The sequence below is a fragment of the Palaemon carinicauda genome, chromosome 27, assembly GCF_036898095.1.
Source record: "Palaemon carinicauda isolate YSFRI2023 chromosome 27, ASM3689809v2, whole genome shotgun sequence".
NCBI lineage: Eukaryota > Metazoa > Arthropoda > Malacostraca > Decapoda > Palaemonidae > Palaemon > Palaemon carinicauda.
The window spans coordinates 33,882,363-33,906,139 of record NC_090751.1 but is presented as its reverse complement, the minus strand read 5'-3'; the positions used below and the strand labels follow the sequence as shown (position 1 = coordinate 33,906,139).

Below are 23,777 nucleotides of genomic sequence, written 5' to 3'. Positions count from 1 at the left end.
GCCATCCATTCAAGGAAACTCTGTAAATCAAGCCTTTTTTTATTGTAAACAATCACGAGAAAATTGCGAATTTACAATCCATCAATTGGATTTAGTTGTGAAGTACGTGCATTATTGAATGTATGCAATTATGAATATACCGATTAATGTCTTTGTATTGGTGCAAGGAAAAAATTACGGTATTTGAACAATAAATTGTTTTTATGAATAAAACACAAAAAATAAGAAAGAAACTATTTTTTTCACCCACAAGACAGTCAAGTCTCACAAGTCACAAGTGAATTGAATTGACGATATTAAATCCGTATTACGTTACGTGGTGGCTGACGTTATCTCACTCACGTATGCAAACCTAACTCGCCGTAGCAATAGAAGGGAAAGTTTTACATTCTCTGGAAACGAATACGGTATACTGGATAAGGTGTACGCTGCTGCGTTCTTCAATCTTGTACTAAGTATAAGTACATTAATTCTTTAGAATTATCACAGCAGAACTAGGTAAGTTACCTGTAGGAAAGTGCTCTGGACTGTGACCGAAGATACCGGTAACCAAGAATATCTTATTTGTGCCTGTAAGATTATATTTAGTTTACCATTAGTTAATGTGTCAGTTTGGAAAATTGATTAAGAATATTAAACAAATGGTATTCACCTTACCGGTTGACATATCTTTTCCAACTCCTGCAAGTTTGACATAGTGTACATTAGAAAATATTTGTTTTGTAGTTTCGATGTTATACGTACAGCGGAGCCTTTGTATATCAGCGGCCAGTTCCTCAGGCCTTCATTAAAAATGGACATCCACTAACCTAAACTTTCCTCCCATCTAACCTATAAGCCCGCCCCCCTGCGACCCCCCTTACACTACCGTATTCTAAGTTAGACATAATGATACTGGTGGCCGCTATCATATATACACCCCTGTGCAGTATACTTTATCCTTTCACCAGTTGTGAATACGACTATGAGCTTTTGTAGTTGGTTGGGACAACCGGCTCAGTAATTAGAGTATGGATAAATATTTACTTTTAACACAATATTCCTAATGAAGAAAACACAATGTTCCTTGTGTATTTATTGGTGTTGCTGAATAGCGTAAAGGAGGTCAATATATGTAGTTTTCTTATTAAGAAATTTTCTAGGAATATCGATATAGCTATTAATGCTCATGTGAAAGTAAAAAAAATATCCCCTAAATAATGACTCACAGGATTTGCTAACACAGCTCAACATGTACTGCTTGCCAGAACATAGGAGCAGTGATTTTATGTATTTTTTGCAAGCGCAGCGAGCCATGGCAGAGCAAAAACCATTATAAGTTTTGAAAAATAGCTATTGTTGCTAATGTGAGAGTAAAAAATATCGCTGAAATAATATACCACCTTGCCATTACATAGAAGCAGTGATGTAATGTTACTTTTGAGAGCGCAGCGAGCCACAGCTGAGACAAAACCATTGCAACTGTAGCCGAGAACGAGGCCCAATAACATTCAGTATTACCAATTTACATTATCATTCACGCTGGAAATCGCCAATGTTCATCACTGGTGTACTACCAGTCACTTTCTGATAGAGTATTGATTAGTAACATCGTAATTTTGTATCTCTTTACGTTTCTTAAAGCTCCTTTACACTTTTCAGTCACACACTAGGTATTTTGAACTCTTCTGATGTAAATAATGGGGGGAGACCCTTATTTTTCAAATTTTAGATGGTTTGAAATTTCATAAGTTTTGATGGGAAAAACCACATATTATAAGGGAAATAATCACAAGAACTCTACCTAACCTAACCTAGTAGCCATATCCTTACCCACTTAAGTACTGGGATCTACACCCTCCTGCAATTCCCCCCACAAGACTGTTGTTTACATAGCTTACTCTTAAGATTATACTGTACCCTATGTTTGCTTCTAATAATATTTCAGAAACCGTAATTGTTCCATAACTGGAATATAAACCTTCCCTATTTATAGGGGTATTACTTTTAGCAAAGTTGAAAGGACGAGCCATTAGAATTTAGCGAGGGTTAACCACCCATCCCGCTAGCTAGCGGGGGTGCTAGTACCTACCCCTCTCAATCACACTTGTGATTTCATCCCTTTGCTTTTCGCTCGGATGGAGATAGGTTGTTACCACTCTTCCTCTTCACCATTTGGACTGCCTTTGTTAATCTTTTTGTGCTTTTTCTTTCAAATTGTGTGTGCGTGTCCTTGCTTGCTGGTCATGCATACCTGCCATGGACCTGAGGGCCTCTCCTGCGGTACTGTCATGTCTTCTGAAGATACTGACCTTCGCCGTTTGTGTCCGGCTTGTAAGGGCCACGGTGTGATGTGGATAGTAAGTGTGCTGAGTGTCGGAAGTGGTCTACCTCCCACTGGGAAAAGTTTGGGCATCGGCGTAAGAAGTACTGTAGTCTAAAAGGGCCTCTTCTCCTTTGAAAGTTTCTTCGAAGCAGAAGAAACCCAAAGCTTCTTCTTTTGCCCTTCCCGACTTTCCTTCGAAGCTTCTACTTGAGCGGTTCCCCCTGGAGTTCCGTCAAGTAGTAGCACAGGCCCCTTAACTCCTGGTCAAACTCAGTTTTCGAGAGACGGTGTTGCCTCCCCTAGTGAGGCGACCTCACCTCTGCCCCAGAGGGAGACCTTGTCTCTTTCTCCCCTTTCTCAGGTGTGGCCATCCCTGGGTTTGCCCGGTCCACCTATCAAGGAGGTGTTGTTGCAGTTGTCTCAGCTAGGTATAGGTTTGTAGCGTTCGTCTAAGTCAGAGGTGGACCCTTTGGCCCTGGTCGAAATGGTTGTCTCCAAGGCTTCGTCTGCGGCCCAGCCAACAGACTCCGTTCTTTCCTCTTCCTCTGTTCCTTCAGCTGGTGCCGAAGACTGTGCTTCCCTTTTCAATCCTTCAGAAGTGGAGCAAAGTTCTAGGCATGTTTCTCTTGTGTCCACCTCTCTCGTTCGTGAGAGACTCCTCTTCGGAGGCCTGCTGCTCTGCCTGCTCCTGGGGGGCTCTTTGTCATGGTTATTGCCCTTGCTGAACTCGCCCTCCTCTTCTCCTTAGTCGCGCTCCTTTGCCCTCAGTGAAGAGACGACTGTTTGTCTCGTCTGCTTCGTCTTTGCAGCTCTCCTTCGGAGGATCTTCCTAGCTCTTCTGGTTCTCGACTTTCACCTGTTTCTCTGGACTTCTTGCTCATCAATGAACCCCAGTTTGTGACTTGCCTTCAAGGTTTTGTTCGCAATCCTGCCTTGCGGGTGATCGTCCATCCAAGAATCTTCATTCGGCTACTCACCAACCTTCAGCTCGCTGTTCACCAACACGCCGTTCACCAACCAGCCATTCGCCAGCTCATCGATCCCCGTTTCACCGTTAGCCAATTCATCGATCTCCTCCTTGCCAATCGACAGCCCATCGGTCTCCTGCTCTTCAGGCCTTGGTAGCTGACGTCAGTCCTCGCGGGTTGCTCACCGGCCCTCTCATGACTCGCCAACAACTCGTTACTCTCCTTCAGAGGAGTGTAAGGCTACAGCTTGACGCCGTTCTCCAGCCTGGCGCTGTTCACCAGTTCACCGCTCATCAACTCGTCGTTCGCCGAACAATTGACAGCGTACCTCTCGTCAAATGGTAGCACGGGAACGTGCTCCCACAGAGCAACAGTGATGCCATCAGTCCCCTGTTCGCCAACGCTCTGATGAACACCACAAGTCTGGAGGTAGGCATCTGGCCAGACCATCATCTCTTTGAGCTCCGGCTCTTCCTCCAGGGAAGGAAAAATCTCCCCATTGTTTGCCGTCCCCCCATTCTCCTCCCCGCAAACGCAGAACATCGCATTCGCTGGGTAAGGCAGAAAGGGGCAGCCTGCAGGGATTCAAAATTCTTAAACTTCCTGCTCCTTGGAAGGAGTCCACAGCACGGAAGGAGACCACAGCGCAGCAACCCTCATCATCCTTGTCTGCAGTAAAGACTCCGTTGTGGTGCTCCTCTTCTCTCTTCTCAGGGGAACTTTCAGATAGTGCCACCATCGGACAGCAACCGTGGTTCAGAACCTTGGTAAGGGTAGTATCCCAAGCTCTCTCTTTGGGATTACCATCCTCCCGCCCCTCGGAAACTTCTGGGATCTCCGGGAGAAGTCTTCCTCTGCGCTTCCAAGGCAAAGACCCACGGTTTTGTCACCCCTTAAGAGGAAGAGAGAAGCTCTTGATGAGGTACCATCTACGAGACCAGGGTCAAGCTGACCTCTAGTAAACTTGAGAGAAAGGCGCTCTCCAAGAGGTCCTCAATGACTCCATAGGCTTCTTCAGTCGACTTTTTTGTGAAAAAGTTATCTGGAGGCTGGAGACCAGTCATTGACCTCTCAGTTCTGAACAAGTTTGTCAAACAAACTTCATACAGCATGGAGACGGCAGACATGGTCAGACAAGTGGCAAGACCACAGGACTTTCATGCGCACACTGGACCTGAAAGACGCATAATTCCATATCCCAATCTATCCGTCTTCAAGGAAGCATCTCAGATTCAGTTTAGACAACAAGAAATACCAGTTCAAGGTGCTATGCTTCGGTCTCTCCACAACATCACAAGTCTTCACGAGAGTGTTCCCCTTAGTGTCATCTTGGACTTATAGGATCGGCATCAGTTTCCTACACTATCTGGACGGCTGGCTGATCCTAGCACACTCAGTGGCAACCCTTCTTCAGCATCGAGACAGACCGCTGAGGCCTTGCCAAGATCAGGGGATCATGGTAAACCTTAAGAAGTCATCCCTGCTTCCCTTTCACTGAGTGGTATACCTAGGAATGATTATAGACACCAACTTTCACAAAGCCTTCCCATCAGATGACAGGGTAATGAGGCTGAGGAAGGTCGCAAGAGCTTTTCTCAGACGAGAAGAGCTCCCAGCCCATAGGTGGCTATGTGTGGTGGGTGGCAGATGAGAATCTGCTGAAGGGCGTTGACCTTCTAGTCCTCTCCCCGGACTTATTGCTCTTCACAGATGCATCAAAAGAAAGGTGGGGGCCCCACGTGCTGCACCACATGATCTGAGGCCTATGGTTAGAGTTCGAAAAGTACCAGCACATCAATCTCTTGGAGATGAGGGCTGCCTTCCTGGCCCTTCAACAGTTCCAACAGTTCCATCAGTGGTGGTGATGAGCGACAACACCACAGTTATTGTGGAAAAAAAAGTTTAGGAAAAATATGACAAATTATTTAGTTTTCAATATTAAACTTACCCGATAATCATGTAGCTGTCAACTCCGTTGCCCGACAGAATTCTACGGGAGGGATACGCCAGCTATCACTATACTAGAAGGGGGTGTACTCACCAGCGCCACCTGTGGCCAGGTACTGCAGTACTTCTTGTTGACACCACCTCACTTTTTCCTCTGTCGTGCTTCCGGCAAGACGTTCTGGGATACGCTTATGATTTTGGAGTATTGTTCACGGTTTTTGGTGAAGTATTTCTCTAAGATTTCAGCTTTCGCTATACTGGAAACTTTTCTAATTAGCTTAGATAGCTTTTATTTGGTTTTGATTAATGGTTAACGATCTTTTTGCTTGATTTGGAATCCCCCTTGACTAACTCTTTGATTCAAGATGTCTGACCTTTCACAAGCCCCACCCCATAGACGATGTAGGTCTTGTAATAGGCGTGTTCCGAAGGCCTCGGTTGATCCTCACACCGCTTGTTCTGACTGTAGGGAAAGACCCTGTCAGTTGGAAGATCGATGTGAGGAATGCGCCGGACTTTCGGAACTTGAATTTGTTCGATTCCTGAAATATTCAACAAAGTTAGAGAGGGAGAGAGTTAGGAGGAGTTCTTCTCGCTCTTCACTTTTTTCCTCACCTCATGATCCTCAACCTTTTCCTCCCCCTGTAGTGGCTACCCCCGAACCTTCTATTTGTGCTCAACCTGATATGTCCGATGTTTTGCGTGCCATTCAGGCTTTAGGTGACAAAGTGGAATCGGTGGTTAGTGACCATAAGTCTCTTATGGCAGAAGTCAAAGAACTTAAGGTCAAAAGTGCAGTGGGAGGTGATAGTGCCAGTGCTGTGCCAAGTACTAGTGTCAGTGTGGTGCCAAGTGCTAGTGTCAGTGTCAGTGTGGTGCGTGAGGGTACTTCTGTGCGTGCCAGTCGTCCTCCCAGTCCGGGACCTCTTGCAAGCTCCCAAGCCCAGGGGAGAAGCAATGTCGAAGGGCAAAAGGGTTCGGCAGGCCTTGATCGGCGCACAGAAGTATCCTCGGTGGTTGCGGGCGTGTCTTACAGAGACCGTCACTCCCACCCGCAGACGATTGAGCCCGTCTTTTACTCGTCTGCAGAAGAAATGTCAGGGAGAAAACGCTGGACTCAGGTCTCAAGACCTCTCAAACGCAAAGTCCAGACCTCAAGAGCTCTACAACCTGGTTGCAGTCATTGGATTAGCTCTGACTCTCCGCAGTCATCAGGTGACTGCACACCTCCTAAGAGAGGTAAGGTGATGCCGCAACAGACCTCATCTTCTGTTAAGGCTTTGCCTCAGCAGACCTTAGCGTCTGTCGACCCCAAGATGACTTTGCTGCAGTCCATGCAGTCACAGCTTGCGGTCTTAATGCGTGAGTGTCAGGCTGAGAAGGTTACACCTCCTCCTGCGATCGCTCCGCCTCACCGCAGTCCAGTCTGCCAGGCGTACGAAGTTGAGGTTCCTCAGGATACCTTACCGCGTACTGAGTTGCCGGTTACCAGCGGTGTGCAGCAACCTCCGCCTTCCTTAAGGCAACCTCAGCAATGGGAGCAGGAGTCTTATGCCTTACTTCCTCCGCTTCTGCTTGCGGTTCCACCAGCGAGGCAACAATCTCTTGAGGTACGACAACCTCTTCCATCCATGAGGCAGCCACCTCAGCACTCGCTGCAGCGACCTCAACCCTCCTCAAGGCGAGAGCCTCAACTCCTTAGGCTAGCACCTCAGGAACCTCAACTCGCGAGACAAGAACTGGGTTCTGCGCAGCCGCTACCTCAACTCTCGCAGCTCACACCTCAGGAACCTCAACTCGTTCCTCAGGAACCTGCTACTGCGCATCCGCAACCCTTACAGCAAGCGCAACTCTTGAGACAAGAAACTCATGCTAGGAGTCAGCCACCTCAACCCATGCGCCTACCTTCCTCTACTCTTCTTGACCAGTCTTTGCAGCCTGAACCTCAGGTTTTAACTCAGCAACAGAGACTTGAGGATGAAACCACAAGCGTTTATGCACCCGCTTGTTCAGATTCTGCTGTTCAGCATACCACTGTTACATTACCTCTCACTTCGCTACACTCTGGTGATGAGGTTTCTGAGGAGGAAGCTGCGCACCTGGATCCCTCATCAGACGTGGAAGAACCCAAGTCTTCTCCTTTACCCATTGACTTTCGTAAGGTCCTGGCTCTTTTCAGAGAGGTATACCCGGACCATTTTGTTTCTGCTACCCCCCGCTCTCCTCCATCTGAGTTTTCGCTGGGCATGCAACCTGTTAAGTCAACTTATACTAAGCTCGTCTTTGCTAGGTCATCTAAGAGAGCTTTAAGAATATTAGGGGAGTGGTTGCAGTCTAAACAGCAACTAGGGAAGACTTCCTTTATGTTCCCACCTACTAAGCTCACTTCTAAGGCGGGCGTATGGTATGCCACAGGAGAGGAACCAGGCTTGGGAGTCCCTGCCTCTGCCCAGGCTGACTTCTCAAGTTTGGTCGACTCTCCTCGTAGATCAGCAATGAGGCGCTCTGAGGTTTGCTGGACCTTCTCCGATTTAGACCACTTCCTAAAGGGTGTATTTCGTGCCTTTGAGATGTTCAATTTTCTAGACTGGTGCCTGGGGGCCCTGAGCAAGAAGACCTCCCCTGCGGACAAGGACTCGGCCATGCTTTTAATGTCCTGCATGGATAAAGCAATTCGGGATTGGTCTGGCGAGCTTGCTTCAATGTTTGTGTCGGGAGTTCTTAAGAAAAGGGAGCAACTTTGCACCTTTCTTTCTTCCAGCATCACACCTTGTCAAAGGTCTCAACTCCTTTTTGCTCCGCTTTCTAAGTTCTTGTTTCCCGAAGAGCTTATCAAGGATTTGTCTGCGGCCCTGATTCAGAAGGACACTCATGATCTTGTGGCCTCTTCAGCTCGTAAGACTAAGGTTGCTCCCTCAGTTCCCAGGACTTACCGCACCCCAGTGGCTGATACTCCTGCTACAAGGTTTATTCCGCCCTTTCGTGGCAGAGCCCCCAGCCGAGGAAGCTCCCGTCCAGACTCTTCCAGGAGCAGGTCTAGGAAAGGTCCCAAGACCTCAAAAGGCAAACACTGACTCTCCTCCTCTCCAGACAGCAGTAGGAGCCAGACTCAAGACCTTCTGGCAAGCTTGGGAAAGGAGAGGTGCAGACGCCCAGTCTGTCAGGTGGCTAAGGGAGGGTTACAGGATACCATTCTGCCGCAAACCCCCTCTGACCACTTCTCCCATCAACCTCTCTCCCAACTACAAGGAAAAGGACAAGAGGCTAGCGTTGCACCAGGAGGTGTCGCTCCTGTTACAGAAGAAGGCAGTGGTTATAGTCCGGGACCATCAATCCCCGGGCTTCTACAACCGTCTCTTTCTGGTGGCCAAGAAGACAGGAGGTTGGAGACCGGTGCTGGACGTCAGCGCGCTCAATGCTTATGTCACCAAGCAGACGTTCACTATGGAGACGACGAAGTCGGTCCTAGCAGCGGTCAGGCAGGAGGACTGGATGGTCTCGTTGGATCTGAAAGACGCTTACTTTCACGTTCCTATTCATCCAGACTCCCAACCTTTCCTGAGATTCGTTTTTGGAAAGGTTGTGTACCAATTCCAAGCCCTGTGTTTTGGCCTAAGCACAGCTCCTATGGTGTTTATGCATCTGATGAGGAATATTGCAAAATTCCTCCACTTATCGGACATCAGAGCCTCCCTTTATTTAGACGACTGGCTGTTGAGAGCCTCCACGAGTCGTCGCTGTCTGGAGAGTCTCAACTGGACTTTAGACTTGATCAAGGAACTGGGTCTGTTAGTCAACTTAGAAAAGTCCCAGCTCATTCCCTCCCAATCCATAGTTTACCTGGGAATGGAGATTCGGAGTCAGGATTTTCGGGCTTTTCCATCGGCCCCAAGGATAAGCCAAGCCCTAGATTGCATCCTGAGCATGCTGAAGAGGAACAGTTGCTCGGTGAGACAGTGGATGAGTCTCACAGGGACCCTGTCATCATTAGCCCTGTTCGTCGAGTTAGGGAGACTCCACCTCCGCCCTCTCCAATTCCATCTAGCAGCTCATTGGGACAAGGATTTGACGCTCGAAGCAGTCTCTATCCCTGTCACCAAAGAGATGAAGACCACTCTCTTGTGGTGGAAGACCAACCTCCTTCTCAAGGAGGGCCTATCGTTAGCGATTCAGACCCCCAATCTTCATCTCTTCTCGGATGCATCAGACTCGGGCTGGGGCGCGACCTTGAACGGACAGGAATGCTCGGGAACGTGGAACAGGGAACAGGAAACGCTCCACATCAACTGCAAGGAGCTACTGGCAGTTCATATGGCCCTAATGAACTTCAAGTCCCTCCTGCTAGGCAAGGTGGTGGAGGTGAACTCCGACAACACCACAGCCTTGGCTTACATCTCCAAGCAGGGAGGGACCCATTCGAGGAACCTGTACGAGATAGCAAGGGACCTCCTCATTTGGTCAAGAAGTCTAAACCTCACTCTAGTAACGAGGTTCATTCAGGGCAACATGAACGTCTCAGCAGATCGCCTAAGCAGAAAAGATCAAGTCATCCCCACGGAATGGACCCTTCACAAGAGCGTGTGCAACAGACTTTGGACCTTGTGGGGTCAGCCTACGATAGATCTGTTTGCCACCTCCATGACCAAGAGGCTTCCTTTGTACTGTTCCCCAGTTCCAGACCCAGCAGCAGTTCATGTGGATGCTTTTCTGCTGAATTGGTCCCATCTCGACCTTTACGCATTCCCACCGTTCAAGATCATCAACAGAGTCATTCAGAAGTTCGTCTCGCACGAAGGGACACGGCTGACGCTGGTTGCTCCCCTTTGGCCTGCAAGAGAATGGTTCACAGAGGTACTACAATGGCTGGTCGACGTCCCCAGGACTCTCCCTCTAAGAGTGGACCTTCTACGTCAACCTCACGTAGACAAGGTGCACCCAAACCTCCACGCTCTTCGTCTGACTGCCTTCAGACTGTCGAAAGATTCGCTAGAGCTAGAGGCTTTTCGAAGGAGGCAGCCAGTGCGATTGCCAGAGCAAGGAGGGTATCCACTCGTAGAGTCTACCAATCCAAGTGGGAAGTCTTCCGAAGCTGGTGTAGAGCCAATGCTGTTTCCTCTACCAATACCTCTGTAACCCAAATAGCTGACTTCCTATTACATCTAAGGAATGAGAGATCCCTTTCGGCTCCTACGATTAAAGGGTACAGAAGTATGTTGGCTTCAGTTCTCCGCCACAGAGGTTTGGACCTTTCTTCCAACAAGGACCTTCAAGACATCCTTAAGTCTTTTGAGACTTCTAAAGAACGTCGTTTACCCACTCCAGGCTGGAATCTAGACGTAGTCTTAAGGTTCCTTATGTCTCCTAGGTTCGAACCTCTCCAGTCAGCTTCCTTCAAGGACCTTACCCTCAAGACTCTTTTCCTCGTCTGCCTTGCAACAGCTAAAAGAGTCAGTGAGGTTCATGCCTTCAGCAAGAACATTGGGTTCACATCCGAATCTGCAACATGTTCTTTACAGCTCGGATTTTTAGCTAAGAATGAACTTCCTTCACGTCCTTGGCCTAGATCGTTTGAAATTCCTAGCCTTTCCAACATGGTAGGTAACGAGCTAGAAAGAGTTCTTTGCCCTGTCAGAGCTCTGAAATATTATCTTAATAGGTCAAAACCTATACGAGGACAGTCAGAAGCCTTATGGTGTGCAATCAAGAAACCTTCGATGCCCATGTCCGAAAACGGAGTTTCGTATTATATAAGGCTTCTGATTAGATGCAGAGCATTATGGATGCAACTTATTGGAGCAGCAAGTCAGTGTTTGCATCATTTTATCTTAAAGATGTCCAGTCTCTTTACGAGAACTGCTACACCCTGGGACCATTCGTAGCAGCGAGTGCAGTAGTAGGTGAGGGCTCAGCCACTACATTCCCTTAATCCCATAACCTTTTTTTTAACCTTTCTCTTGAATGCTTTTATTGTTGTTTTTTGGGTTGTTACGGTAGGCTAAGAAGCCTTCCGCATCCTTTTTGATTTGGCGGGTGTTCAATTCATTCTTGAGAAGCGCCTGGGTTAGAGGTTGTGTAGAGGTCCTTTAGTATGGGTTGCAGCCCTATATACTTTAGCACCTTAGAGTTGATTCAGCCTCCTAAGAGGAACGCTGCGCTCAGTAAGGAAGACGAACTTAATAAAGGCAGAGTAACGGTTCAAGTCGACTTCCTTACCAGGTACTTATTATTTCATTGTTATTCTGAAATAACTGATTATATGAAATACGGGATACTTAGCTATCCTTTAGTCATGTACACTGGTTTTCACCCACCCCCCTGGGTGTGAATCAGCTACATGATTATCGGGTAAGTTTAATATTGAAAAATGTTATTTTCATTAGTAAAATAAATTTTTGAATATACTTACCCGATAATCATGATTTAATTGACCCACCCTTCCTCCCCATAGAGAACCAGTGGACCGAGGAAAAAGTGAGGTGGTGTCAACAAGAAGTACTGCAGTACCTGGCCACAGGTGGCGCTGGTGAGTACACCCCCTTCTAGTATAGTGATAGCTGGCGTATCCCTCCCGTAGAATTCTGTCGGGCAACGGAGTTGACAGCTACATGATTATCGGGTAAGTATATTCAAAAATTTATTTTACTAATGAAAATAACATATTTTTTTTATTTTTGTTTGTATTTTGTTATTGAGTAGTTTTGTTGTAATTTAGTAATGCTACTGCTTATGGATGCATTAAAAAAAAGACTAGGGCACACACCAAAGAAATCAGACAACTGCAGGATTCTGGTCCAAGGAAGAGAAGCACCTGCACATTAACCTGCTAGAACTGAAGGCAGCACTTGGTGCTGCAAACATTCCAGCTGCATCTGATAGACCACTTAGGAGTGATGAAATGACAACACTACCATAGTGGCAATTGTCAACAAGCACGGAGATGCTGTTTAACAGCACCTCTGTGGGTTGGCAAAGCATGGGTACTAGACAATACGGTGGAGCTGTCGGCAAGACTCATTCCAGACAAGAGGAATGTAACTGCTTACAAGGTCATTCACCAGTACAAGTTGTTGGAGCAGAGTGGTCTCCTTATCCTCTTGTGGCAAAGACCCTTTTAATTTTGTGGCGTTCCCAGCAGTAGGCACATTCGTTATGAGGCTCAATAAGAAGCTGCCAATCTTTTATTTACCTGTCCTAGCTCAAGCAGCAGCACTGGATGATGCCTTTCAACATTTATGGAACAACTCAACATCTACTGTATGTTTTTCTGCTATTTTGCCTGATTTGAAGGGTAGTCAACCTGGCACTAACAATTCTGAACCTCAGAGTGACCTTGGCAGCTCCCAAAGGGCCACAAGCAGAATGGTACCCAGAGCTCATGATGTTCATGACATAGGTACCAAGAGAACTTCTCAAATGGCCCAACTTGCTTTGCCAGCCATGCCTGCAGACACACCACAACTCAGTGATATCCCTGTCATTTCACAGATGGAGAGCATTAGCTTCTTCTTTTAGCTAAAGGGTTTTCACGAGGTACTGCAAGGAAGATGTCTGGATACCTACGCAAATTTATGACAGACTACCAGGCCAAGTGGGCCATCTTCTGCAACTGGTGTCTTAGAAGGAGTGCTTCTCCGGTCAGAGCCTCTATACAACGGATAGCACACTTCTTTGTCTACCTTTACAGAGAACTCTCATTCTCATCTGTCAAAGGATATCGATCAACCTTGAGCCAAGTCTTTTAGAGTGAAAGGTTTACCTTTCCTCATTGTGGAAATTGTTGATGCTCAGGAGGAGCTGTGATCAATCCTGCCCTCCAAGACAGCTGAGACAACCCATGTGGAACGTCACCAGAGTTCTTAGGTCTATGAAGATGGCTCCATGTAAACCTATGAGCCAAGCATCACACAAGGATCTGATGCTTAAGACAGTTTTCTTGCTTGCTTTGGCCTCAGCAAAGCAAGTTAGTGAGCTTCACAGCACATCACATCTCATTAGGCATACTGAGGGATGGAGAAAAATCATCTTCCCCCTGTCCCTGATTCTGTCAATAAAAGTAAAAGCCTGGCCATAGACGACTCAGGCTTGAGTCCTTCATTTCCTCACTCGGGTAAGCAGCTGATGATCTGGATGATTTACTTCTTTGCCCTTTGAGGGCTTTAAGATGCCACCTGAAGCAAACTCAACCCTTCAGACTGCAGCTCAAACACCTGTTAATCGTCTTGGGCAGGTGTATAAAGATCTTCAGAACAGCATCTCCTTTTGGCTTTGCAAAACAATGAGGAGAGTCCAAACAAGCAGCAGAAGAACTGGAAGAACCTGTGCATGCTTGCACATGCTCACTGAGTCAGAAGAGTGGGAGTAACACTAGCCTTTAGGGAGAATCTGTCAGACAAATCTTGAAGGCAGGAATCTGGAAATGCCAGACAACCTTTACAACCCACTACCCGTAGGAATGTACCTACAATTCTTTGATATATTTTACCTAGGATCTATGGTAGCTGCTCAGCAAGTTGTGTTGCATACTTAATTCCTCCACAGGACAAAAAACATCTTGTCCAAGATATAGGTTGTGACATTAGTCTAGGATGAGAGTGAGACTGTCTGGCCTCTTTTCTTTTCACTTTCCTTTTCCTTGGATTTCAGTGGTCGAGCCATTATGTCGCTGGATTGGCCTTTGATACAGGTAAGCTACCATATTGAGCAAATATTCTATTTATTTCAATATAGAAGGTTTTTTCCCCGTCCTCTTGGTGAAGGGGAGGATGGCCAAAATATCAACCCATTGATTTCAAATTACCAATACTGCACTGTCATTTCAGATGTCATATCCCAATAAGGATATACCGTAGATTCCTCCATGACTGTTTATCTGCTGACAGAAACCTTGCCTATCACCTGAAATTTTCAAGGTAATAGGAGGTGGAATGGAATTAACACTTGCAGCTCTTCACGCTTTGAGTTTCTTTACATCCTGGTATTTTGGACCAGCCAGTTTGGTCATAGGACCTCCTTAAAGAATAGTCTCCTATTAAACGATGAGGGTTTGTATTTGTGTAGGAACAAATCCCAAATTTTAAAAGTAGTTTGGATTTTTCCTAACTATGCAAACCTGATACTTTCAAGTTACACTTCCCATCTCATCCACCTCGTAATTCTCAAGTGAGGATTGAAGTGATTACTCAGTGAGCTGGCAGGGGTCAGGGCTTCCCCACCACCCATCAGTAAGTACTGACATCTCATTGTAAATTTTAACAGCTGAGTTCCAGCTTTGCTGAAATCATACTCATATTAAAGGACTCGTGTTTGTATACTGTACTGTAGTTAGGAAAAATACAAAATATATTTATTTTTTCAATATTAAACTTAGCCGGTGATCATATAGCTGCAACTCTTGCTCGACAGAAAAACCTACGGTCAAAATACGCCAGCGATCGCTATGCAGGTGGGGGTGTACATCAACAGCGCCATCTGTCGAGCAGGTACTTAGTACTCCAAGCAAACAAAGAACCAATTTTTTCTCTGTCGGGCTACTGACAAGACCTACTAATACGCTGTTACTAACTGGATTTGTTTTCACAACTATTTGGTGAAGTACACTATTCTAGTTTTGAGCTTTCGCTATGCAGGGGTTTTATCTCATCTCAAAACTTGAACTCGTTTTGGATAGATTTAATTATGGTGACAAAGAGAGTATGGACTCTCTTTCACTTTTAAATGGCCGACCCTTCCCTTAGACGGAAGTGTGTTTAGGTTTTTAGTAATTTTGCTTAACACGTTATAGATCTATATTTTTTATATCTCTCCGCCATTATTAGGCCTCTTCGATTAACTTTCCATTTATAAACATATAAAAATAAATTTTTATGTTTTGTTTATATGCGACCTTTCCTGATAGTAGGCGGTCCTAGCTTGGAACCGTAGTTAATCAACGTTGAGCCCGTTATATCATATTTAAAGAATTTAAAATTTTTTAAATTTAATGTTTTATGAAAAAATTTCTTTGATAGTCTTCGTACTGTTTTCAAAGATGAACTAACGTTTAGTTTTTTAGACTACGCAGTTGTTGACGTTCAGGACGTTCAACTTGCGCTCTATCGTTACGATAGAGAGAGAGTGTATCACGGTTTCACTTTGCAGTAAGAGTAAATCGATTCTGACGTTTTGTTCATTGTTTCTTAGCTTAAATGTTTTAAATTCTATTTTAAAGGAACTTTTTAATTGAAAAACCTTTCAGTTTTTTCCTTTAGTCAAATAACATGTTTTTTTTTGACGAAATATAATTGGCCTCTTCTCTTAGGTGCGAAATCAAGAGAGAAAGAGAGAGAGAGAGATAGAGACGGAGGGAGAGAGAGGAGAGAAAACGTTCTGTTCAAGCGGGTAACGTTGTTCTCGTGTTACTCTCCTCCCTAGTCGCTGTACGGGGAAGAAGGTAAAACGTTTCTAGGGTTTTATTCTTGTCCCCAGGCTATGTGCGGTGAGAGATTGTAAACGTAGTTTATTTGAACGAGTGTTTAGTCTCTTTCCCAGCCACTGAATTTTTTATCTTTATATATGTTTTCTGTTTTTTGCTAGTATTAATAGCTGCATTATACGACTGATTTCGCAATTACTACCTTTTAATGAAGGGTAGAATTGCGTGTTTCAGGTAGAAATCAGTAAAAGTTTCGATTTCAGTGTAATAAGTGCAAAACAGAAAATCGAAGTGATAAAGTGATATGCGCAAAGTGTTACAGTGTTGCGTCCGAGGGTTCGTCTGTTCGTGCCTGTCGTTCACCTAGTCCGGGACCTCTTGCAAGCTCCCAAGCCCAGGGGAGAAGTAATGTCGAACGACTTATGGGTTCGTCAGGCCTTGATCAACGAACAGACGTTTCCCTCCGTGGTTTCGGGCGTATCTACCCAAGATCGCCCCACCCACACAAAGACGAGAGAGCCCATTTATTTCTCGTCTGCGGAAGAGCTTTCTCGTAAGAAACCATGGACCAAGGTCTCGCAGCTTATTAAGCGCAAGTCGGTCCCTTCCGCGCAAGTCCAACGGCCCAGTTGTAGCCACTGGGTCAGTTCGGACTCGCTGCAGTCTTCCGACGACTGCTCACCTCCTAAGAGAGGCAAAGCGGTACCGCATCAGGCAGTCACACCGTCTGTTGCCGCACCTGCTCCTGTAGACCCTAAGTGGTCTGTGCTGCAGACCATGCAGTCTCAGTTAACGTCATTGATGCGGGACTTTCGTACGGAGAAGGTTGACACTGCACCAACCTCTAGCCTACAACCAACCACGGTTGTGCGTCCTGTGGACGCTGAGGCAACCTTCTGCCGCACTCCAGCTGAGAGAGTCCCGCCACCCATGCGTTCCAGTGTACCCTGCCAGCCGCATGTTGACGTTCAGTAACGCACGGAACCTTCCGTTGACGTTCGCGAGGTACAACAACAGTCTAAGTTGTTTTGTTTTGACGCGGTGCGTCAACCTCCGCATCCTAGAGTTGTTTTGACTGCTCAGTATAGACAGTCAAAGCAGTCTCGAGTGAACACTGTATGTCCTCACGCACCTGTTGTGGTTGACAGTTCAGTTGTTGACAGTTCACAGACTGTCAAGCAGTTACATGACGTTGCCTTCTGGTCTGCTACTAATGCACCAGTGCTGTATGTCCTCACGCACCTGTTGTGGTTGACAGTTCAGTTGTTGACAGTTCCCAGACTGTCAAGCAGTTACATGACGTTGCCTTCTGGTCTGCTACTAATGCACCAGTGAGAGACTCACTGAGATAACCTAGCTTTTATCGGACAAGGTTCCTGTAGATGAGAAAGTGCTGTTCTCCCTCCTACTGATATTCCTTTGAGGACTCTGTCATTTGGAGAGGAGCCTTAAGCTGCTTAGCCTCCTATGGACTTTAATTAAATCATGATGATTTTTTAAAGATCTTCGTCTGGATCTTGTAACTGCTGCTCCCCGTTCGCCTAAACGTCAGAACTTACACTAGGCCTAGCTACTTCGAAGCCGTTGTTGTTAAGCTAGTGCTCTCTCGCTCTCCTAGAGAGCGTTACGTTGGCTAGGCGACTGGTTTTTACACCAGGAGGAGTTTTAGGGATTCAGCCTTTGATTTCCTTTCTTATAAACTGGCTTATAGAGCGAGAGTCTGACAGGACACGAGAGAAGTTCTCGGCTTGGGAGTTCATGCCTCTGCCCAGATAGACTTCTCAATTCTGGTAGACTCGCCCTGGCGCCTAGCCAGGAGACGCTCCAAGTTGTTTACAGGTCAACTTCTCAACTTTTGTCGAGCCTTTGAAGTTTTGCTGTACTATTATGTCACACATAACAAGGCTTCCAGGGATGGTAAATGGTTCCGCCTCAGTCGCTAACCCCGTCTGTTGCCACACCTGCTCCCGTAGACCCTAAATGGGCTTTGCTGCAAGACATGCAGTCCAAGCTTGTGTCCTTGATAGAGGACTTAAATGCGGAGAAGAACCTTCTGGCCAACAACCTTCCAACCGGTTGGTTGTGCGCCCTGTTGACGCTGAGGTAACCTACTCGCGTCTGCCAGTTGAGGTGGTTCCTCCACCGATGCGACCCAGTGTGGGTTGCCAGTCGCACGTTGACGTTAAGCGACGCTCGGAGGTGGTTGTTGACGTTCAGTGTGTCACTAGGAAGACGTTCAACAACCAGCAGAGGTGACTTGTTGTGACGCAGTGCGTCATCCTCAGCAACCCGGTAGGGTGTTGACTGCACACCCAGACAGTCTAGACAGTTTCGGGTTGACACTGTACTTCCTCGCGCACCCATGGTTGTTGACAGTTCACAGACTGTGCAGCAGTGCCATGATATTGCGTCCGGCTACGTCACGCATCCACCAGTGCGACCGGATTCAGCGAGTCAGACGTTGCCCACTCCGTTGCCGTTTCCTCATCAGTTTCGGATGAGGAACCCTCTGATGAGGACGTTGCTGAACAAGACGATCAACCCCCAGCCCTGCTATCCATCCAGAAGATGCTGAAGAAGGAACGCTGCCCAGTCAGGCTGTGGATGAGTCTGGTAGGGACACTGTCATCCGTGGATCAATTTGTGTCACTAGGAAGACTACACCTCCGTCCTCTTCTATACCATCTAGCTTTTCACTGGAAAAAGGACAAGACGCTAGAAGCGGTCTCGATCCCGGTTTCCGGAAAGATAAAGTCTTGTCTGACTTGGTGAAAGGACTATATCAACCTTAGAGAGGGTCTTCCCCTGACTGTTCAGACTCCCAACCACGTTCTCTTCTCGGACGCATCGGACGTAGGCTGGGGTGCGACATTAGACGGTAGGGAATGCTCGGGATTATGTAACTCGAGTCAAAGGACAATGCATTTCAACTGCAAGGAGCTACTGGCAGTACGTCTGACCTGGAAAAGCTTCAGGTCTCTCCTTCAAGGCAAAGTGGTGGAGGTGAACTCGGACAACACCACGGCTTTGGCGTACATCTCCAAGCAAGGAGGGACCTACTCTCTGACATTGTACGAGATCGCAAGGGACCTCCTCACCTGGTCAAAAGGTCTAGACATATCACTAGTAACGAGGTTCATCCAAGGCAACTTGAATGTCATGGCAGATTGTCTCAGTCGGAAGGGACAAATAATTCCAACAGAATGGACCCTCCACAAGGATGTATGCAAGAGACTTTGGGCCACCTGGGGCCAGCCAACCATAGATCTCATCGCAACCTCGATGACCAAGAGGCTCCCAATATTTTGCTCACCAATCCCGGACCCAGCAGCAGTTCATATAGATGCCTTTCTACTAGATTGGTCACATCTAGATCTATATGCATTCCCTCCGTTCAAGATTGTCAACAAGGTACTGCAGAAGTTCGCCTCTCACGAAGGGACAAGGTTGACGCTAGTTGCTTCCCTCTGGCCCGCGAGAGAATGGCTCACCGAGGTACTTCGATGGCTAGTAGACGTTCCCAGAACACTGCCCCTAAGGGTGGACCTTCTACGTCAGCCACGCGTAAAGAAGGTACACCAAAGCCTCCACGCTCTTCGTCTGACTGCCTTCAGACTATCGAAAGACTCTCGAGAGCTAGAGGCTTTTCGAAGGAGGCAACCAGAGCGATTGCTAGAGCAAGGAGAACATCCACCCTTAGAGTCTACCAATCGAAGTGGGAAATCTTCCGAAACTGGTGCAAGTCAGTATCCGTTCCTCGACCAGTACCTCTGTAACTCAAATAGCTGACTTTCTCTTATATCTGAGGAAAGAACGATCTCTTTCAGCTCCCACTATCAAGGGTTACAGAAGCATGTTGGCATCAGTCTTCCGTCACAGAGGCTTAGATCTTTCCAACAATAAAGATCTACAGGACCTCCTTAAGTCTTTTGAGACCACGAAGGAGCGTCGTTTGGTTACACCTGGTTGGAATTTAGACGTGGTACTAAGATTCCTTATGTCAGACAGGTTCGAACCGCTACAATCAGCCTCCCTGAAAGATCTCACCTTTAAGACTCTTTTCCTGATATGCTTAGCCACAGCTAAAAGAGTCAGTGAGATTCATGCCTTCAGCAAGAACATCGGATTCTCATCCGATCCGAAACGGCTACATGTTCTACAACTTGGTTTTCTAGCCAAACACGAGCTGCCTTCTCGGCCTTGACCAATATCGTTCGATATTCCAAACTTATCGTATGGTTGGAAATGAACTAGAAAGAGTCTTATGTCCTGTAAGAGCTCTTAAGTTCTATTTAAAAACCTTTACGAGGCCCGTCTGAAGCTTTATGGTGTTCAGTTAAGAATCCATCTTTGCCTATGTCAAAGAATGCTTTATCCTATTTTATCAGACTGTTAATACGAGTAGATAGGGTTAGGAACGAAGTGGTGAGGGAGAGAACGGGTGTAAGAAATGAGTTGGCGGCTAGAGTGGATATGAATGTGTTGAGGTGGTTTGGCCATGTTGAGAGAATGGAAAATGGTTGTCTGCTAAAGAAGGTGATGAATGCAAGAGTTGATGGGAGAAGTACAAGAGGAAGGCCAAGGTTTGGGTGGATGGATGGTGTGAAGAAAGCTCTGGGTGATAGGAGGATAGATGTGAGAGAGGCAAGAGAGCGTGCTAGAAATAGGAATGAATGGCGAGCGATTGTGACGCAGTTCCAGTAGGCCCTGCTGCTTCCTCCGGTGCCTTAGATGACCGCGGAGGTAGCAGCAGTAGGGGAGTCAGCATTATGAAGCTTCATCTGTGGTGGAAATGTGGGAGGTTGGGCTGTGGCACCCTAGCAGTACCAGCTGAACTCGGTTGAGTCCCTGATTAGGCTGAAGGAACATAGAGAGTAGAGGTCCCCTTTTTGTTTTGTTTCATTGTTGGTGTCGTCTACCCCCCAAAATTGGGGGAAGTGCCTTGGTATATGGTTAATACGAGAAGCTCATTCCCATCTGAATGAGGAAGACCAAGCTTTGCTGAAGGTAAGGACACACGAAGTTAGAGCTCTCGCAACTTCCGTGGCCTTTAAACAAAATAGATCTCTGCAAAGTATAATCGACGCAACCTATTGGAAAAGCAAATCAGTGTTCGCGTCTTTTTATCTTAAGAATGTCCAGTCTCTTTACGAGAACTGCAACACTCTGGGACCATTCGTAGCAACGAGTGCAGTAGTGGGTGAGGGCTCAACCACTACTATTCCCTAATTCCATAACCTTTTTAATCTTTCTCTTGAAACGTTTTATTATTGTTTTTGGGTTGTCCGGAAGGCTAAGAAGCCTTTCGCATCCTACTTGATTTGGCGGGTGGTCAAAGTCATTTCTTGAGAAGCGCCTAGATTAGAGGTTTTGATGAGGTCCTGTTGTATGGGTTGCAACCCTTGATACTTCAGATCCTAGGGGTCGCTCAGCATCCTAAGAGGATCGCGAGGCTCCGTAAGGAAGACGTACTTAAAAAGGCAGAGTAATTGTTCAAGTCGACTTCCTTACCAGGTACTTATTTATTTTATGTTTGTTATTTTGAATAACTGCTAAAATGAAATACAAAATACTTAGCTCATAATAATGTAAACATGTAATGCTGGTCTCTACCCACCCCCCTGGGTGTGAATCAGCTATATGATCACCGGCTAAGTTTAATATTGAAAAATGTTATTTTTATTAATAAAATAAATTTTTGAATATACTTACCCGGTGATCATATATTAAAGGACCCTCCCTTCCTCCCCAATAGAGACCCAGTGGACTGAGGAGAAAATTGGTTCTTTGTTTGCTTGGAGTACTAAGTACCTGCTCGACAGATGGCGCTGTTGATGTACACCCCCACCTGCATAGCGATCGCTGGCGTATTTTGACCGTAGGTTTTTCTGTCGAGCAACAGAGTTGCAGCTATATGATCACCGGGTAAGTATATTCAAAAATTTATTTTATTGATAGAAATAACATATTTGCAATTTTGTAGCATTCATGGTACTTACATCTTTGCACAATGTTTTTTATAAACTGTATTGTATATATATATATATATATATATATATATATATATATATATATATATATATATATATATATATATATATATATATATATATATATATATATATATTTTTTTTTTTTTTTTTTTCATTTTCAGGTGTGTTCATAGTATTTGAATATCAACATTTTGAGTAGTACTTGCACTCAACAATGCGAGCAGTAGCGAACAAAAGTCTGAGAATTGTTTTACGAACCTTTACATCAGCAATTGCTGTTGAAGCACCAAGAGTTTCAAGATCTCATAGGTATTGTATCTTTTTTTACTATATGGATAACATACAGGTTTATTTAATTCTTATATACTGTAGTAAGATTTTTATTCACAAGTTTTCCTCTTGCAGTGTTCATCACTTAATGTAAACTGTGAGAATATTTCGGGAAATTTTATATGAATTAAAGGAGTAAAACTGTGAGAATATTTCGGGAAATTTTATATGAATTAAAGGAGTAATTTCATTACAGACTCCTTGGAGCAACTTTGATAGCATCAGGAGGAGTATTGCTGTATAACGCTTACTCAGAATGTGTATCCGCAGCACAAAAAGCTGGAAAATTAGATATAACCAAGTTTATGGCTCAACCTATCACGAGTTTGGAGGTTTTGGATGGGACTCCTGATGATATGAAAACACAAATGGAATTGCTTATTATGAGAATACAGGTACCGTACTGTTAAATATATATCCCAGTTATTTTGAATGCCATGTTTAAGATAAAGTAATTTTAAGCATCTTCGTTGGTGTGAAGTCTTTTGAGAGTAAATACTAAATAGGATTATATTACTTCTGTTCTAGTTTTTCTTCCCAGTGTATTTAAGCCTATTTCTATTATACAACAACAGAATAATTGTCCTGCAAAATTTCCTCCATTAGCCTGTCTCTTCCATAATATATTTTTTCTTGTGAGTGAGAGCTTACAACTGTCTGTAGTCATCAACTGACTTATTATCAACACCGCTTCTCTGAAGGCACTCGCAGTTGTTTAGGAGCATTCATTTTAATGCATACTGTATATTCAGCTGAGAAGATGCTTTTTAATATGTGAAGCAGAATAATATAGTAGATTGATTTTTAAATTAACCATTACTGCATCGTTCAATGACTAGGGTACATTGCATTACCTCTGGTGATGTAAAACAGTAATGATCACATTCCAAATGAAATTATTTTCCTGTACTGTAGATGAGCTTATGAAAGATAATGTGACCCTCTAATTTAGGACTATTGGCTACAGTGAAATTGTTACCCTAACACAATTCAAACAACACAATTGAAAGGTTCAGTTACTTAATCCTTATATAAGATCTGTGACAGAAATCACAAACTCTTTTTGATTATTTTGTTTTTCACTTCATCATCCTTATGGTTGATATGTGCCTTTTCACTTAAACAAGAAAAGTGAATGTCTCACAATATAGAAGCAATTAGACTGAAGTGATCACCAAAGAATATACTGTAGTGTTACTTATTGGTGTAGTGGATAGCTCTCATAATTTTCAGCAGGCAACACTGTTAATTGAAGAGAATTCCTAAGAATTTATATTACTCATTATTATTATTAATATTGTTTTTGTTGTTGTTTCTATTATGTTTATTATTATTGAGAATGATGATACTGATATAGAGGATGCATAAAAGTTGTTGACGCACAAAACAAGCTTCATAGAATAGAATGGTTACTTGTGTAAAAGCAGAAGGGAGCATTTGAAAAATATATATTGCTTAACTAAATAATAAACTCCAAAATTGAACTAGGACAGAAGGATATTAGAAGAAATTTATAAGATTTGAAAAAGTACTTGCATTTATAGTGACTTCTAAGGTAAGCACATACCCATGAAGGATTTGAGTAAGAAACAGGTGGCCATGAATGCAGTTACATTCTTCCTCAAGCATATCATTTCTGGATTTATGCTGTATCTAAGGAAGACCAGCCACAGCTAAGAATCAAAGCCCATGAGGTTTAAGCAATCTCCACTTCTCTGGCATTAAAGCAAAATATAGAGCTATCTGCCATTCTAGGAAATAGCAGGGGGATATATAATTTGGAGGCCTTTTGAATACCTGATACCTCCTACCTTGGGACGTTC

The 23,777-nt window shown here is 45.0% G+C and overlaps 1 protein-coding gene across 2 annotated transcripts in view; it reads left to right on the top strand.

The window, feature by feature from the left end:
* Positions 1-344: 344 nt before the first annotated feature.
* Coprox (oxygen-dependent coproporphyrinogen-III oxidase) overlaps positions 345-23,777 on the top strand; it is an 85,134-nt gene continuing 61,701 nt past the window's right edge. The window contains exons 1-3 of one of the 2 annotated variants that reach the window (XM_068350999.1): positions 345-545; positions 21,786-21,933; positions 22,151-22,349. In XM_068350999.1, coding sequence (XP_068207100.1) covers positions 21,839-21,933; positions 22,151-22,349 — 294 coding nt within the window. In that variant the 5' untranslated portion in view covers positions 345-545; positions 21,786-21,838. Of the gene's footprint in view, positions 573-21,785; positions 21,934-22,150; positions 22,350-23,777 lie in introns of both variants that reach the window. The other variant, XM_068350998.1, reaches the window with a different exon arrangement.